The sequence below is a fragment of the Gallus gallus genome, chromosome Z, assembly GCF_016699485.2.
Source record: "Gallus gallus isolate bGalGal1 chromosome Z, bGalGal1.mat.broiler.GRCg7b, whole genome shotgun sequence".
Classification (NCBI taxonomy): domain Eukaryota; kingdom Metazoa; phylum Chordata; class Aves; order Galliformes; family Phasianidae; genus Gallus; species Gallus gallus.
The window spans coordinates 14,085,186-14,103,790 of record NC_052572.1 but is presented as its reverse complement, the minus strand read 5'-3'; the positions used below and the strand labels follow the sequence as shown (position 1 = coordinate 14,103,790).

At 38.1% G+C, this 18,605-nt stretch overlaps 1 protein-coding gene across 5 annotated transcripts in view; it reads right to left on the bottom strand.

Annotated features, from left to right (window-relative positions):
- Nucleotides 1-9,294: 9,294 nt before the first annotated feature.
- Nucleotides 9,295-18,605, bottom strand: part of GHR (growth hormone receptor) — a 132,256-nt gene continuing 122,945 nt past the window's right edge. For 4 of the 5 annotated variants that reach the window (XM_046905279.1, XM_046905281.1, XM_046905280.1 and 1 more), the window contains 4 exons: nt 16,054-16,225; nt 13,849-13,939; nt 12,383-12,452; nt 9,305-12,110 (listed from right to left, as the gene is read on the bottom strand). In XM_046905279.1, coding sequence (XP_046761235.1) covers nt 11,148-12,110; nt 12,383-12,452; nt 13,849-13,939; nt 16,054-16,225 — 1,296 coding nt within the window. In that variant the 3' untranslated portion in view covers nt 9,305-11,147. Of the gene's footprint in view, nt 12,111-12,382; nt 12,453-13,848; nt 13,940-16,053; nt 16,226-18,605 lie in introns of all 5 variants that reach the window. The other variant, NM_001001293.2, reaches the window with a different exon arrangement.

Sequence of the window (18,605 nt, the reverse complement as noted above, 5' to 3'; positions counted from 1 at the left end):
GTTTTCCAGGCTAATGCTGAATTGATGACCAGGACATATCAATGTTTCTTTAATCCTGCTTATTAGGGCCATGTATGTATTCTGCTTGATACTCTGCCTTACCATGGAAACAAACTGCGGAGGCAGGAGGTTCATATCAATAAATGTAACTGTTGTTAGAATAGGGTAATTAGTTAGAGACCTTTACTAAAAGCTTCACAGCAAAACATTAACTATTTTGTCACTAAAATGACCGCAACAGGGCTTCAGGGTTAGTAATGCTGAGTGAGGGAATATTTGCTACGCTTCACAAAATAATTTTGTTTGGAAGGGACTTCTGGATCTTGCCTGGTTGAAACTTCTTCTCCAAGCAGGACCAGATTCAAAGCCCGACTGAGTTGCTCATAACTTGCCAAATTCAGTTTGAAACATCCTTAATTCATGATTATATCATGGCTTGAACAGGAATTCTTTTAGACCAAACTGCTTCATTTAGATAGAAACAACTCAGCCACATCTACGTGCCAGAATAAGTGGACTTGCTTTCAGAAATGCTAAATATGTCACAGCATGCTCTGATAGTGTGATGTCATTTATGATAGAGAGGAAAGATGTTACATCTTCAGTGTTTGTTGATACTGTTCTCAAAACCATAGCTGCCTGCCTCATAGATAGAAGCCATGGGAGCATGCAGGGCCCTTCAGGTCTGAGCATGTCCAGAGAAATAACAATCTACCAGTCATGGTCACAACTGCAGTCTGTGGGGAACAATGTGATCAGAATGCCTGAGAATTTCTGTCCACTGGAATACAGACATATCCAAAGTGATGAAAATATTTTCTGTGCACAGAAGAACTGCAGCTGAGATAGGTGCAAGTGGAGAAAGTACTGCACTCTTCCAGTCGTGGATTACAGCTGGGACTCCAGGTGCATCATCGTGGCAGGTATTGGTGGGGAAAGGGGAACTCCTGTCATCTCCCAGTGAACTCAGAGCTGCTTGTACATTCCAGTTCGCCTCTGCTTCGCATACCAATTTTTATGAAATTTATTTTTCACTTTCTATTGTTCTTGTACAATCACTACTCACTACCACAAAGATTAGAGAAAAAAGGCAGTCCTGAATAGTGAGATTTTAAAACACAGTGAACCACACAGTATTGTACAGTTTGTTTTTAATGTTAATTATTTAGTAGTGGTTTTATTTTATAGATTACATTCACAGGAAGACAGGCAATAAAGAATGAAATCTAAAAATTTAACTCTGTAGACCTCTCTTATATTTGCAATAAAGTGATGCTGAATATCGACCTGTAAATAAATCACAGAATTGTAGAGTAGACTATCTCAAGTTGGAGGAGATCCACAAGGATCATCAAGACCAAATCCTGGCTCCACACAGGACCACACAAAACCAAACACTATCTCTGAGCTACGACCAGGTGCTATGTTTGAGCTATATCCAAATGCTTCTTGAATGGCTTGGTGCTATGTTCTTTGCCCTGGGGAGCCTGGTCCAGTGCCCACACTTTCTGGTGCAGAACCTTTTCCTAGCACCCAACTTCAACCTCCTCTGACATAGCTCTATGCTTTCCTTCAAGTTCCATTATGTCTGGTAAACAGGACTTGAAATTTCCTAAAGTGTATACCATTCTGTGTCTCTATGATTCTACAATTATGTAATTACCTTGATTTAGGCACCTCCAGGAGGACTCATTAGGGTCAGATGTAAAGATACAAACACACTCTAGTGTTAGTGGTACCACATGCTTAACTTAAAAATGCCTTTAGTCTGCATTCTAAGGTAACTTTCTCACTGGCTGTGGCTGTGGATGGAAATCCAACTCACTGTATCATGCTGTCTGCAAATCTTAGTCTGGAATAGCCTGCGTTTGTCTGCAGCATAACTTTTGATAAAATATTTAGCCATATGGTATTGAAGGTAGACAACATGTTCCAGCACTTTGCTGCATAGGCAGACTGGTACGTGCTGTTTCCAAGGGGAAAAAAGCCCCTTATATGTCATTAGAGCCTAAGAGACCTTTACAGTTATTTAGCTTGTCAGAACAATATTTTTGTTTTAAAAGTCTCAACCATCACCCAAGCAGGAATGAAAGCACTGATTTATAGTACGGCTTACTTGTTTCTCTTAAGCTTATTTATGCTGATTCCATTAAAATTCTCTCAGGTATACATGTACATACCAAAGCCCTAAGAGTAAGCAGACTAAATAATTTAATTATATTAACGTAAAATTTTAACCACTGCTATAGTGAAGAAAGTATCTATCTGTACATGGACAGATTCAAATGTTCCTATGACCCTAGTGTAACTTTAAGATAGTTAATTCCTCCTTAGTCAAGAGTTCTTCATTAGTTAGCTTAGAGAGATTCAGCATAGAGAAACTTCTGGGTAGAACACAACTAAGCAGGTGTATACTGTTGGTACTAAAGATTTTCTTTTGAAAAAATTTGAAGAACTAGAACTAGAACAATATCCACCCCTCCCCCCCCTTTTTTTTCTGCACAGATTTTCACTTTATGAATTACTGTTTATTTTTTATACTGCAGCCATGTCAGCATTCCAACCATGCCAAAGCTCTGTCCTGCCAAACCCTGTGTGATCTTAGAAAGAGAGTCTTTGCTTGGAAGCATTTAACAGATATTTTATCCAGTTTAAATAGGGTATGACAAAGAAGACTGATGAACTTTAGGGAAAATAACAACAGAGAAGTAAAGATGAATTCAAGAGAAATAACTGTATTGTTTCCACTGAATTCCAAAATAATCTAATCTTCATTTCTTTTCTTATTAATTTATATAACATCGACATTTCTGTTGAAATACCGATGTGTAAAACTTATAATTTAAAATTTAGTTTAATAATTTATATCGATATACTCTTTTGTAATCTATTTCAGATTCCAGATCTATGTGCTTTAAAACAATAGTAAACTTCTCCTGACATCGTATGTATCAGATTAGCAAGGAGCATAGTTTCTCAAATGTGTCTAAGACACCATTTCCCCAAGACTGTAAAATCTTGTCTAATTGATCCCATCCAGAGGTCTCCATTTAGGCAGTGTTTTGTACATTAAAATTTATTATGTTTCTTTTTTTTACCCCATCCACTGTCGATTAACTTTTCTTCTATGAAAATTAAGCAGAGAGGTTAAGTCTTGTGAGAAAGGACGACTTATGTCTAAAGCATCATCTACTATACCGTGGAAGTAGAAAAGTAACTTGTGATGATACATGTTCTTCTGTCTTACTGTATTTGTATTGTGATTGTGCTCAACTATCAGTGCCAGGCTAAAATCATGCATTTTGCATCTAAACAGTCATTTACTGCATTCCTCCCTGAAGCACAAGTTTGTAATTGACTGTTTGCTGGAGATTAACTAATTAATAGAAATCGCATTCCAGGAAGAAACTACAAAGTTGTTATTTACACTGTAGAAGCAATATACTACACTATACTCTACACTATAGAGCTTTTCATAAAATAGGTCATTCTCTGGCTGGTCTCTTAGAGTCTGACTACTACTACACTTTGGAAAAATGTTGCATCTTCAAGTTCTCCATGTTGACAAATCTAATTGCAGTTGACACAAACACTTCTCCAGAGCTTCACATTCTTTCACTAGAACATATTTGGCTCAGGCAGTTTCACTGAGAAGCTTTCATGGCACTTCAAGGCAATTGCAAATCTTGCTGATTCCATAAAACAAAGCAAAACAAAGCAAAACAGTAAGCCACGACAGATTTCCAAAACGTAGGCAAAAACTTAGCTTATGGAATCCCACATTGCTAGACTATAGATGGAGGTTGGGATGCTGATAATAATCCTGACATTTCTGGGTAGCAAACACTCAGCACACTGTTTTTGAAGGGCTGGACCCACTCTTTGGGTAACACAGTTTTGCTAGCAATCATGCTATCTTTGGTAATTTTCCAGGCTTGTGCCTTACTCTTCCAAGGAAAGTACATTTAGTTGGCTCCCAGAATTAATTCCTGAAGGAGTTTTCCATTCAGAAGGGCAAAGTTGCTATTTCCTTTGTTTGTAACTCAAGATTACAGCACTGTACGTGCTACAGGGATAGCTGCTGTGAAATAGATCAGAAATTTTCATTTCTTTCTTAGCATGGGGAAGTTACCAAACTCTGTATGGTTCTATACTTAATGTCTTTCTGGTATAATATTGTAAGGCTTCAGGAAGGAGCACAGCCAACACCCGGCAGGCAGCCCGCTCTTTCTCTCTTCTGAGAGTGGCAGGGAGCTGCACTCTGTTGAAATGAACATGGTGACCACCTGCTGCAACTGCCAGACTGTGGCGGAAACTCAGGCTGGGGAGCCACAACATTTCTGGGCTGATGCATGCACTCAGACAGAGCTCCTGGGGAGCAACTGAGCTGCCCAGGTCTTCAGTTCTGGGGAATTCCAGAATCTGGAAGTCTTCCAAGGCTCTGAGAACAGAAGGAGGTGTCATGGGTGCAGATGTGCCCAGCCTGATGAACTTTTTGAGCAGGTGGCCAGGTTGTGTGAGGAAATCACCAGGCAGTGTAATATTTAGGTATCAGACAGACAAATTGATATGTGATATTGCACAGTGACATGGGCAGACTGACAGCTCTGTCTTAAGTTCCTGAAAGGGAAGAAGCTAAGATAGCTCCAAACCTTGAGGAGACAGACAATACTGTGGCCAGTGGCTTTATATCCAGGTGGAGATCAGTGATGAACAGTATCCCCAGAGGGTCTGTCTTGGAACCAGTGATATTCAACATCTTTATCAGTGACATGGACAGTGAGATTGAGTTCACCCTCAGAAAGTCTGCTGATGACACTAAGCTGAGTGGTGTAGTTGATACAACAGAAGGAAAGTATTCCATGGAAAGGGATCTGGACAAACTTGAATAGTGGGTCCATGAGAACCTAATGAAATGCAACAAGGCCACATGCAGGGGTTTAGCACCTGCGTTGAAGAATCCCAGGTATGCGTAGAGACTGGGAACTCATTGATTGCAGCTCTGAGGAAAAGCTCTTGGGGGTTCTGGTGGATGAAAACCTCAAAGGGAGCCATCCATGTGTGCTGGCAGCCCAGCTGCATCCTGGACTGCATCAATAGAGGGGTGGCCAAAGGGAGATGGAGGTGACTTTAGTACTTCATCCAGGCCTGGGACTCGCAGCACAAGATCTGGAGCTTTTGGAGCAGGTCTAGAGGGCAGCCACAAAGATGATCAGAGGGCTAGAGCACCTCTACTATCAAGACAAGCTAAGAGAGATGGGCTTGTTCATCCAGGGGAAGAAAAGGCTCTGTGGAGTCCTCATTGCAGCCCTCCAGTAGTTGGAGAGAGCTTATAAGCAGGAAGGAGACCCACTTATTACACATTCTGATAGTAAAAGGACATGAGGGAAAGATTAAAATTAAAAGAAGGGAGGTTTAGGTCAGACATTAGGAGGAAATTTTTTACTTAGAGGGTGGGGAGGGACTGGCACAGGCTGCCCAGAGAAGCTGTGGATGCCCCATCCCTGGAGGCACTGAAGACCAGGTTGGATGAGGCATTGGGCAGCCTGATCTGGTGGGTGGCAGCCTTGCCCATGGCAGAGGGTTGGAATTCCATGGGCTTTAAGGTCTCTTACAATTCATGCCGTTCTGTATTCAGTGATATAAAACAGAAGTGAAGAAATATGTGAAAGATATATTGATAGATTTACTACTGAAGAAAGAGTGCAAGGAATTGGTTTCTTGGCATGCATTGTCCTCGGGGTGTCTCTTAGCAAACAGATTTCACTTCCTTAAGCTCAAAAGGAGACCAATGATGGTAGAGGAAGCTTCATTTATAGGATTTATGACTGAAGACTAAAGATTGCTGTCAGCTCTTTGACTTTGCTTTTCATTTTACTCCCTAAAGATAAGCAGACTTCTATTCTTTCCAGCTGGGAGGAGGTAAGTTTATCTATGTTCGCCCATAATTTGCAACATGATGTGGAAGGATCCTCTGATTTCTGACTGATTTCAGGAAGTGTATATAACATTAGTGTGATAAATTTCATATATTAGGACATAGAAACTTATATTATGCAGAAGTACAGAAGCCTGTAGGAAAACAAACAAACAAACAAAAAAACAATAAACATTTGTGTTAATTTACCAGATGCATTGATTTTAATAGCTGCATCTGCTTTTCATTACAAACACTGACAACAATGTTGTCATCTGCACCACTCCTACAGCTCCACCTACAACATGTTACCCTGCACATTGCTGTATCCCTTTGGCTGCTGGTCTGCTGGGCCAGAGTCTCAAATATTGCTGTTATTCTTCCACATCCATCTGTTTTTGAACATTTTCTCTTATGGTCCTGAATTGAGGAACTGACAAGATGCTTACTCAGTAGATTATGACAGAGTTGTGATGTGATATACAAATAATGGAAATGGATTTCAGCTATATTTCGCTTCTGTTTGGCAAGATTTCTATAGTGGCTAAAGCACTGACTGTATGTCCAATTAATGATAATAAAGAAAACAGACTTTGAACAGTTGGGTTAGAATTAAACAGAGATTTCCAGTATAGATATACATCCAGTGGTATCTTCTAAATGTCAGTTGGCTAAAAAAAATCTTTTAGCAATTTCCACCATACTGGCAAACAAAGATGTTCTGAATTACAATTGGGAAACGTGTAACGACACTGTAATCTCTCATAGCAGCCCTTCTACAAAACAGAGTTTGCATTCCCTCTTTAATTTAAAACAATCAAACAATCCAATGAAACAAAAAAAAACAACACCATACTTTAAGCATTTGCTGTCTTTTTCTCTCAAGTCAGTTAATCTGACACCTTGTGTAATATACTTCTTTATACAGGGTGTCTGGTTCCCTTAGCCTTCCCATGCTGCCTGACCCCACTCTGATGGACATACTTTCATTTTCCACCTTAGCTGCAGGTGAAGTTCCTGCTCAGTAAGCTGTCTGTCTGTGCCATCTACTCAACTTCCAACATTTTATTATTGCCTGCTCCTGAGCTCTTAAGAGCTGTTACTGAGTTGTGAATGACAGTAGTGCATCCCACATAGACTGCCATCATAAATATGAATCATTATTAATAAGAGTGAAAACTTATAGAACACCTTACACCTCTTTAATACTCCTCCTATTTAAAAAAAAGAGAGCGTATCTTTGATAATGTTTGTTTTCATTCAGGAAGAATGAATAGCTCTCATAATCTGATGATCTTGCCTACTATATAGTAGGTTAGGAAAAATATTTCAACTCAAGTAGTAAGCAAAAGAATTGTAAATTGTTGCTTCACAAAATTATTGTTTAACAACAAATTGTGTAAATATTCAGTTTCTTGTAACAATAATTTGGAAACCTTGATGGAGAAAACTGATTATAAAACAAACTCTTTCACACTGAAGTGTGCTTTTTAATGATACCAAAAGGCAGAAATGGATATAATATTTGCCCCACTTCAGGGAAAAGGTGAAAGTAAATAAACAGGCCGCTATGCAAGTGCCTTGTACCTTAATAATAAGTTACTGTGCTCCATATGAAAACAGGAAATTGCCAGTACAAAACACAGAGTTCATAGACAGCTGCAGGTCTGCCATTCAGACTTGTCGTCAGAGCAAGTGCACTGCTTACACAACCTAGAGTCGTTAGTCATTACACTTGAGCTGCTGATGGAGGCAGGAAGGAGATCAAGATAGCTTTCCATAGTCTATTTAAACTGATGTGTGGTAGCTACCACCAAGAGAGGTTGTTACACTACCTTTCTGCAAACAGACCTACCTTGAGCTGTGTATTCATCCTGTATCTTGCCCACAAGGATGAGCTTCACAAGGAAACTGTTTTGATCAAAAATATTCCTGTGGGAAGATCACTGTAGCTCCTTCTTCCTTTGCTCTTGGCCACATGGTCCTGCGTTTCTTCTCTGGTGTTCATCCAGAATTTTGTTCAATTAGTTTAACTCACTAGTTAGCACAATATAGCTTCTGATATTCTGCTTCCATTAATTTACTCAGGTTTTAGGAAGTTGGATCAAATCATTTAAAAACACTTAATGAGAGCACTGGAAATGGCATAGGTGAGAGCAATGGCAACTGGGCTTCCCCTGATGGCAGTGTAGAACTACTGTGCTCATCGCCATTTCTTACTTTAAGATTCCCCAGCTGTGAATCCCCAGACTCCCATTGGAGCTTAAGTAGTTTTAGAGCCTTAAAAAAGTCATAACCCTTCTGAAGCTTAGTTCTTCAAGATAATATAAGCAAACACATTGACTCATCGGGACAGTTAATTTGTACAGAGTTCTGTAATCAAAATTTATACAAACAGCACAAATCCTAAGAGATTTTCCTTTCCCTTCTCGTCAAAGGGTTCAGGCAAGATGAAATTCCGCTCAGCATTAAGACACTTCAATTAACTAATATAATTTTATTTCTGAATGTGAGCAAAACATCCACGCTCCTACTCTGGTATGAAGAGTCCCAACCAACTCACCTAACGCAGATGCCAAACCTGATCAGATAGGTAGCTTTTTAGACTGCTGGTCATAGTGGTAACTTAGACCCACCTGACACAAATGTTTACATTCCTTAACCTGTTCTCTTCCACTGAGGAACAGTTCAACTGCCAAATCTACCATCATTCAGGCTTTCAGATGAGGCAGAATCTATATAAGCCCAGTGCTGTTCTTCCTAGAGTCCCAGAAGTGGCAGTGGACTTTTGTGTACAGGGAACTGAATCATACCCTGACTCTCTGGGAAGGCAAGGATTTAGTTGTGTCCAGTTGGATTCCAAAAGCTCCCTCTCTACTCTTGTATAAAGAACACTGTCAGTAATAAATGACCAAAGTACACACTGGGAAACATTCAAGGTATGATATTTTTTATAGTCAGACTATATTGTATTTCTGACATTTCAAGTTCATTAACTGATAGGTTTAAAGTATAATTATAAGCAAGTACTGAGGACTGTCAGAATCTGATTTGTGGATTGAATAGTAGGTGTGAATCTCAAACTAATGTGGTTTATTTATCTGCAATCACAGGCTGTTCCAGCCAAAGGTCTGCTAAATTAGTAGTCTGGGCCAGTGCTGGGTACAGTATGTCCTATCTCCTTCTACTGATTCAGGTATGTAGTTCTATTTTTAACTAAATAAATATCAATAAGTGAAAACACCAATGCCAGCAGATATTGCTTGTGTTCAAAGGAAAGCTGTATTCTTCTTCACTCAGTATGAAATGCTCGATTTCTCCTGGCAGAATCTCTGTTTTCCACAAACACTGAATTATCTGCAATAAAACACATTCTGTCGGGACAGATCAAAGACAATACATTTATTAAACTTCGAGGAAAACAAACAAAACACTGACATAAGGAAAGTTAAATAGAAACTGAAAGACACATCTTCTGACCGGCGAATAATGGCTTGTGTGACCAGTAAAGTACCAAAATGACATTCTGAGTTTGATTGAGGTATTTAACTATTTTTGGCAATAGAAACAGAGTAAGAAACTTTTTCCAAACAAACATAGGCTTTACTTGCATTAGTGTCTATCATCTATGAAATTTTATATGTAACTAAATAATGTAGCTGTTAGAAAAATATAGCAGCAAATTAGCAGAATACCTAATGCACATTTACCATAGAGTACGTTCTGAACGTAAAAATCCCACCCAATGTTTGGGCTCAGTCCTGTAGCCCTTGGTCACAAAGAGAGCATCAGTGAGTTCAGTGGGAGACATCATGAGCAAGATCTGCATTCACTGCACGTCATGCACTTCTGTTCACGTCAGAGAAAGGCAATGAACATCCCCATTTGCTTTATCAGAAGAACCCTGATATGATGCAGCTATAGCCTAATAAGGTAACTTCTGAAGCAATAAAAACTCATTGCAAAGCTCTGTCAAGTTCTTTATATACTTAAGAATAAAGAGAACTTTCCCACTTGGTTTTGGTTTTCTCACCTCCTTTCTTTCCTAAGAAGTCTGCCTAGCTCAGTCAGAGGAGATGCTGTTAGGCAAAGAGGAAAAATCCTTTTTAACAACACCGTATTCAATTCCTGTGTTTCATTGAAGCCTTTAAATCTATTTGTAGCTTAAAAAATCAACTGCTGGCCAAATCCTGAAGTCCTTATTTTCTTAATCAATATTTCATGTGTCACTGTCTAATAACTGTAGTGGTAGCTTGTCCATTGGAGGGCTTCAGAAGTTGGTCAAATACGAAAAGATTATGCTGCTAAATCACCAGAGCTTATTCATGTGTTTTCAAAAATTTTCAATGAAAGTGTACTTCCATACTACTTAATACTGTGGTCATTGAAACCTTGCTTTAAAAAAGTATATTATCATTAACCAGAATTTGATGAAGAACAGAAATTTTTGTCCAAATATTTTGTATAGTTTAAAGTTTTCTACAAAACTTTAAATTTCATGTCTACTTCTATATTAGTTACCATAAGAAAGCAACAGGATCGATTACTCTAAGTTCCTAAAATATTTCAAAATTTCTCGACAGATTTCTTTGGAGGTATAAAATGGCTCTGTAAAATCTGTTTTTAATTTTTGCTGCAAACAAAACTCTTATAAAACAGAAAACTCCTTTTCAAGACTGCAGCGCTTACATTCCTTGGATGGGCCATCATAATTAAACTACATCATGTAGTGTAATATAAAACATCTAAGCTTTTGTGACTAAAATATTAAAATATATTTTATTAATTTATATAGATCAAAATAGATATTTTATTCAAACTATTTTTGTGTTTTTTTTTTCACTTTCATGCTCAGTTCCCAATTACTGATAGAAAGATCTCCGTCAACTGCATGATTTTTACTAAGTTCTCAGATTTTAGACCACCTTATCTATAGCTTTATCAAAAAGCATGATTTACTGTACATTAAACATAGTCATTTCAATGTTTAGTATCACAAAAATCAACACCCACAAGAACAAGACAGTCACAGCTAGTTAAGCAGTCTCAAGACAAATTCATAGATAATATTTACAGAACAAGAGGAATATTTTGATGAATATTTTATGTTTCAACAATCGAGATAAACTTGTAAGAACCACGACAAACGTTTAGACTTCATTTTGGTTTCAGCACACAAGCCCAAGCTGACTCTGCTGTGAAATACTGCAAACATCTAGTCAAAGAATTGCTACGGCATGATTTTGTTCAGCTGGTCTGTGCTCACATAGCCACAAGACATGTTAAATTCTTTCTCTGGCACAGGCAGTGCAGTTGCATTGAGCACAAGGCCTTGTGGAGAGTGAACAATATGAATAGAAGTGTAGTCTGGGACAGGCATTTCCATACTTGGGGTTTCTGCCATTGAAGCTCCAAGATTGATACCGGTAGTGGTAAGGCTTTCTGTGGTGAAGTAAGTGTCCTCGTTACAGCTTTGCTCCTGAACACGCGGCTCATCCTCTTCCTGTGAAATCACAGCAATACATTTTTTCACATCTGCCTCACAGAAATAGGCATTGTCCATGGTGAAGTTTTGTTCTGTGCAGCTTTCACACTGTGCTCTTCCCACCTTGGATTTCTGCCCTGGAGAAAGTACAACACTTCCAGCAGGAGTAATATCACTCACTTGAGCATAGAAGTCAGTGTTTGTCAGGGAATTCTGGTTACTTAGCTGAGTTTGGACTGATGGATTAGCTGAGTCAGTGCTGTCTGCAAAAGGTGGCCATGACTCTCTGCTTTCAGACTGAGTACTAGTATGCGGCTGTTGGGTATCTGTGTTGGCAAGACTTTGAAGTGCCTCAACATCATCTTTCCTATGAAGGCACAAGAGATCCTCTTCTTTTTCAGTTACCTTCTTGAACTGATCAATATCAGAGATGGCATCACATGTGTCGCTTGCACTGAAGTCTGTCTCTGGAATATCTGGTTCATAACAACTGGCACGTCCAGAATCATCATCCTTGGCTCCCAAGCAACTGTGTGACTTCAGATGATCGTCACTCAGGAGCCTGTCAGTATCTGAGACTCTGTTCTTTTCATCGGAGTCATCTATGTCCAATTCAATAAACTCAACCCACAAGTCATCATTGTATAGCTGTGTCTTGTAGTTGTCATGGCTGGCTAAGATGGAGTTCACTTCATCTAGCTTTCCTTTCTATAAAACAAGAAAAAACATATGTTGTAAAGGAAAGAATAAAAATATTTGTGCTTCTCATGATGCATACTTAAGGAAAGGTAACTGTAGCTGATATAACAATTACAAGAAGTTTTTTTTGTTTTCATATTTTATGAAAAGATGTTCTATTGCATCTCCCCACACGTTGCTAGAAGATGTAATTTTTTCCTAGAAAGTTCTGCTTGGGATAGCAATTGTGACCTGATTCTACTACAGTGATTCCTGCTGTAGATTTCAGAATGCAATCTTACCTTTAAGAGATCTGGGTCAATCCCTTTAATCTTTGGAACTGGCACAGGAGGAAAAATCAGCATTTTTAACCTGGAAAAAAATAAATGTTTGTTTTTAATTTACAGCTGTCTTTTTTGAGGAGGCTAGAAAGAAGAGAGCTTTATGTTGCACTTAGACTTTGCTTCAAAACTGAAATGTTTGAGGATTCAGCTTAAAATAGTGCTAAGGAAAAGAATATATTTTTTTCTCACATTCCAAATTAAAGCAAAACAAACCAAACCTGAGCTTCTTGTAGCCTGCCTTGCTGGAATCACAAAAATTTATGCTGAACTCCACTCTGACTCCATTCAGTTATTTTAATGTTTTATACAAGAAGAATAAATTCCTAGAGCATTGTCAATTGTTTCCCTTTTTATGTTTTCCCAAAGTTTCTTTTTTTTCTTTTTTTTTTTTTTTTGAGGGATAAAGTAGTCTTGCATGAGCCCAATTAATTTAAAGAGGGGAACAGAAAAAGAAAGTTGGCTAGGCCAATATTTTGTCATCTGCATGACAGCAATCATTATTAGCACTGAATGAGCTGTGATTAGAGACATACTTTAGCCCTTGGGATTTTTTGAGAAGAAGCTACTCCTTGCTCAGTGTACTGAACAGTAAGCTTCCAGTCCCACATGTGACATCTTGCACCCATCTGACACATGGAGCTTCTGCTACTGCAGGGAGTGGCCTCTTGGAAGTTAAGCACTACTAAAATGCAGTGCTGCTTGCCTAGTCTACTTTTTCAGTGGTACCTCCAACTGCATCATCTTGTTTTCATTTCAGTGACTTGTCCTTACCTGGTATGTACAAAACACCTTAGTGTTCATTTTCAGTGGGTATATATAACATTACTGACAATATGTATTTGAACACATATTTTAGGGAACAAATTCACTGTGAGACCATTATGTCATTCTTATAAATGTGTCATTGTGTCATTTTTATAAATGGCACAATCCTGAGCTTTGTTTTATTTCACCCCTGTTATTTATAGGAGGCACAGTCTATCCACAGATACCAAATGCTGCCCCATGACTCAAGCTCTTTCCCTTGGCTCTTTGAAGAAACAGTCAGAGATTACTGGAATAGCCTTAGAACAATCCCAAATATATAGCCATATGTTTGAGTGAAACTTTTGAGCAGAAGCGTGTAAAAAATACTGTTTACAAAATTTAAATGGACGAAAAAAATACCAACTGCCTTTGAAATCTATGTACAGCAAGTAAATACCATATTATAAAATGCTCTGCAGTCCAAACAGAACAGGAGTTGTCAGCATAATCAGACTTCTCCTGCTCAAAACCCAGTACGCACATGTGCCAGCATCCATGTAGCTTGAGAGGGTGTACAGTGATTATCAAAATAGTTTCTAGACCCCCGATGAGATGAAGTTGAAGCACCCTTTTCTTAAACTACAAATAAATAAAATATGACAGAGAAACCTCTCTACCTTGGCTGTTTAGACAACAGGATTAAGATCGCTGTTACGGCCAGCCCACACACTCCGAAGACAACAACTAAGAACCAGGGAAACTCGATTTCTGGAAACACAGAACAGAAACATTAGCAAGAATCTGCATCTCTGTTGCATCTTTAACTTACACCTTCTCTGCAGCCACCTGAGAATTCCAAAGTCAGAAAAACTGATAGGAAAATTTTAGGTTACATCAACGTGAAAGTTCTGTAGCAAGAAGAAATAAAAACACTCTTTGACATCAATAGTTTCTGTGCTGCATTTGTGAGTCCACTGAGACTGCTTGCAAAGAGTCCGAACTTTTTGATATGAGCAAGATCATAGCACAGACAATATATATGGCAAAAGCAGACAGAAGGAAAATTCTGCCAGCCAGGAACATGCTACCAAGTAGTTGTCCCCTTTGTAGTCCGTGTAACTGCTTCTGTTAGTCCAAGTAGAGAACCTTATTAACAGTGTGTATCTCTGCTAAATCAAGGGCGCCATATTGGCATCAAAAACATTAACACCACTTCTTCTAAAGGCAGAACATTAATTGCGTTGTGAGCTGTACCAATTGTAAAAAAAAAAAAAAAAAAAAAAAAAAAAAGCTTTTTACATTGCAGGCAGCTGTGCAGAGAGAATTTTATGCCACTGATAAAAGTGATTTGGCAGGGATAAGGGACAATGATAATAAATGAAAGGTTTTACCTTTGAAATAATGTCAATTGCTGACTGTAAGGTCAATTGTGAATTGTAAATTCAATTGTATTTAGGCTGACACTGTAGAGTACAAACTATAGAAAAAATTATTCTGGCTGTAGCCTAAGATTCTTTTCTCTTATTCCCAATTTTAAATTTTATATTCAAACGTCACTTTTGGGGTCAAAAAATACTGGCAGGAAGCTTTAGAATTCTATAGCATGTATAGTGGCCTATACATGAACATATGGCCTTTCAGGAAAGAGAAATTTTTAGTTTTAGACATCTGCTCCCAGCTTAAGTCATTGACTTCATATTTTCAGATGTGACTATTTGAAGTTCTATATGACTATGTCTGTGTTAAACAGGACCTTGTACTAATGTAGAACCAGGAACTTCTAACATCAGCGAGACCGGAATCCAGCTGCTTAAAAAAATTAGAATACTACATGTGAATTTAAGTACTTAACATGGAAAACGTCAAGTATGCATTCCTACAGTTGAAACACAAAACAAGGAACATAATATTTTGTCAGAACCGTTCTATACTTCCTCAGTTTTCCTCTGTGAACTTCCATCCTGTGTCACAACCTAGTAATTCTCTAGATGGAGGAGAACTGACCTTCAAATAAGATCATTGGTGCTGTATGACAAGTACAGATATGAGTCCACTTGCAGAATGTGGGTTGTAGTGAATGAAGAAAACTGCTCAGCCTTAGATTTTCATGCTATTTTTTGTTCATATGAAAACACAGGCAGTGCAGATGAATCTGTGTTAACAAAACCATATGGAGGGAACACTAGCTATTCACCTAAACTGGGTAATACAAGCTGTTAAAAAAGGGATTCTGGCAGAACTGTGAAAGATAACAGTTACAGGTTGTTTGTATTTCCACTGATACATCAGAAAATGAAGTGAAGCAGTTTGTTAAAATAATTTACTGCAGTTTATATTGGGAAAAGTTTAGGAAAAGGCACCGTCTCATTCTTCTGATAGAAAAAAAGTAGTGCCCAGTGATTGCCCCTTCTGTTTTTAATGGCAGTTGTAAATCAAGTACAAGCACAAAAGAAAGAAATAGAAGAATTCCGCCCTTGATTGTAAGAGGCAGATCAGGAAAGCACAGCATTCTGATAACAGACTAAGAAAACAGTGTAACAGTATAATAGAAACCACAATTCCCTCTTCATTGCTGAAATGCTCTGCTTACACAGTGGAGGTTGAGGTTTATCTGTCTTCATTTTAGGCTGTATGCCGTATGTAGGAGCAGTTATTATTTCTGATCCTCAAAGCTACCTGTACTTTAGCACTCTAATGAGCTAGGAAACAGTTGCTGTTTGGAACTGTATGGAACTTGCACACTCCTAATCTCACCAAATGACTTGCATGTGGAAGCCTAAATTATCAACCCATTCAAGCATACAACATCAAAAGTAAGGAGAAAAAAAAGCAAAAAGATGGCAACGGTTATAAGAACATTTTGATGCATTTCTCTTATTTACCTTCAGCACAATGAACAAATTCAATGCCTGCTTGAGTAAAGGAAACATAGAGGATTTCACTGAACTCCCCAAACTTTTCGGAGGTACGTTGTCTTGATCGGACTCGGATCTCATAATCTCTTCCCATCTTCAGAGAATACAGTGGAACCACTGTTGAGAGCCTGGGTTCTAACTGCAAAGACAGAAATGCTGTGATACATTTGTGTGAGTTGTACCTGCAATTCTACACTGTTTCTTGATTTCAGAAATTAACATTTAAAGGTATTTCTTCTAGTTGGAACATTAAGGATACAGTGAGAAGAGTTCAGAGAGAAGTCACACCATTTACTTCAGACTTACTTACGAGACAATGAAAAGCTAAGAATGAAAGATCCCTAAATACTCAGTGAAGAAAGGTAGCTGTGACTATCTCCACTGATTTTACGAAGCTGTTGATTCTTCTTACTGTTAAGACACAACATTATTGACTTCACAGTGCTATAAAAACTTGCTAAAATAATATGGGAGCCTTAAAACAACTGTGATTCCCACTGAAGAATTAATTTTAAGAAAAAAAATGATTTACAGGTTCAAAAAACAAATTTATCGCATCTAACAAAACTAATTATTTTGCAAAGGTTGCATAGCTCTCAAAATCTTCAAGGATATATAAAATGGGATAAAGCAAAAAGACTCTGGTAAAGGTGACATCACATCGTAGGTCTTGAGATGCCTATATTAAATGCAACATTCTTGCTGCTGCGTATCAAACTATGTAGGAAATCATATTGGAGGTCTTAATACACAAAATCACTCCTTACTCCTCCTCTTCATCTAAGAATATGTATTTTAGTTCTAACAGGAGAATAGAAAGTACAGAAAATATAGAAAAATAAGGAAAATGTATAAAAAATTGAAGTCCACGTGGTAGATATTATATTTTATGTTTACTTCGGAAGGTTGATACTGTCAGAACTCTGTGGGGGTAAGAATTAAAACACCTGAAAAACAACAGCCACCGGGAACTTCAAAGAAGCATCATCAGCACCTTCTAACAATCACTACTGCTGCACAATCTACACTCGAAACACGTTCTGTTGTTAAACATGATCTGTGGAGTACTTGTCCTTGATGCCTCTAGACGCAAGTGTTCTGAGAGGTGAACTGTCAGATTTTGGATGAGGCAGTGATCATAGACAGACTGCTTTTTTTTTTCTGCTAATGATGGAAGCCAATCCAGCTGGAAAGTGTTGAGAAAGGAATACAATCCATACTGCTCTACTTCACTTATTTTGTGTGAAGAAGCCACAAAATATAGCACACTCAAGTTTTACTGTAGATAACTTATTTTTTTCTGGAGCACTTAATGGAGATTCTGAAGAGAGGGATGGTGGCCACACTGAACTTTATGTACCCCAGATAATAGCACCAGCTGGAAAGGGCAGCATGCAAGCCAGAACAGAGAGCTGAAGAGCATGAAGTAGAATTACTGTGGCTGTATAGCTGAAGTGACCTGAAATTGCAAGACAGTTGAATGAAAAATTGAATGATGTATGTAAAAAATCAAACAGGTTAGTCCTGAAACCTATACAAAAATTTCAAGACTCAGCAAAGAGAATTTAATAGAATTTAAGCACAGAGAATTCTTTTCTATGTTACTTTTTTGGATCAGAATTATCCATCATTATGATGTATCTATGCACTCTGAGATTGTCTTCTGTGTATTAAAGCAGTAATTTAATTGAAGCATGACTGGACATCACTTTCTTCACTGCTTCAACACTCATTTTAGAAGGTATTTGTAGCAAAGAATGCACAGGGAGAAACTGCTACTCCGCTACTGTCATTAGGAATTTTGCTATTCGGATCAAGATTTTGTCAGAAATTTGGCTTCTGTACTCTAATTGATAGGGGCTCAATGCCATTTTTGTGGTTTTAAAATGAAAGGTGCAGTAACACACAATCCAGTACAACATAAACACTATTTTTCTTGAGGCAAATACAGTAGTCAGCAGTATCTGTTTTCTGCAAGAAGAAACACTGAACTTCAAGCTTTGCTATCCTGGGGAGAATCACTCCCAAAGCATAGCGGAATTATTAATGGTACTGGAGCAAGAACAAAGGTTTAGAAGGGGAATTATATGATTGATACCTTCAGGATTATAAAAAAAACCAAAAACTGCATTTCTAAAGAGGTATTTGTATTGTCACCTGCTTTTGTAAATCTCAAAAGAAGTCAGCAGATTTTCATGTTCAGGATTTATGGCAAAAAGGTAATCCAAGTGATTTGAAATACAGAGATAATACAGAAAATATAGCTTAGACAAATATAGAAATAAATTCGGGCAAGTATCAGGAAAAAGTTACAGACAATATAGGGCCTGTTGGTCTTTATTCTTACCAACAAGGGGAGGATAAACTGAAAAACATAGTATTGAAAAGGATCAGAGGAGAGAAGGAGTCCAAGGTCTGTCTTAGCTACGTTTCAGCTGGTAAAGCTGCCTTCTGTAGATTAAGACAAATTCTCACCAGTATTACCTGCTTTCCTTCTGACATTTAACTCAGTTCATTCT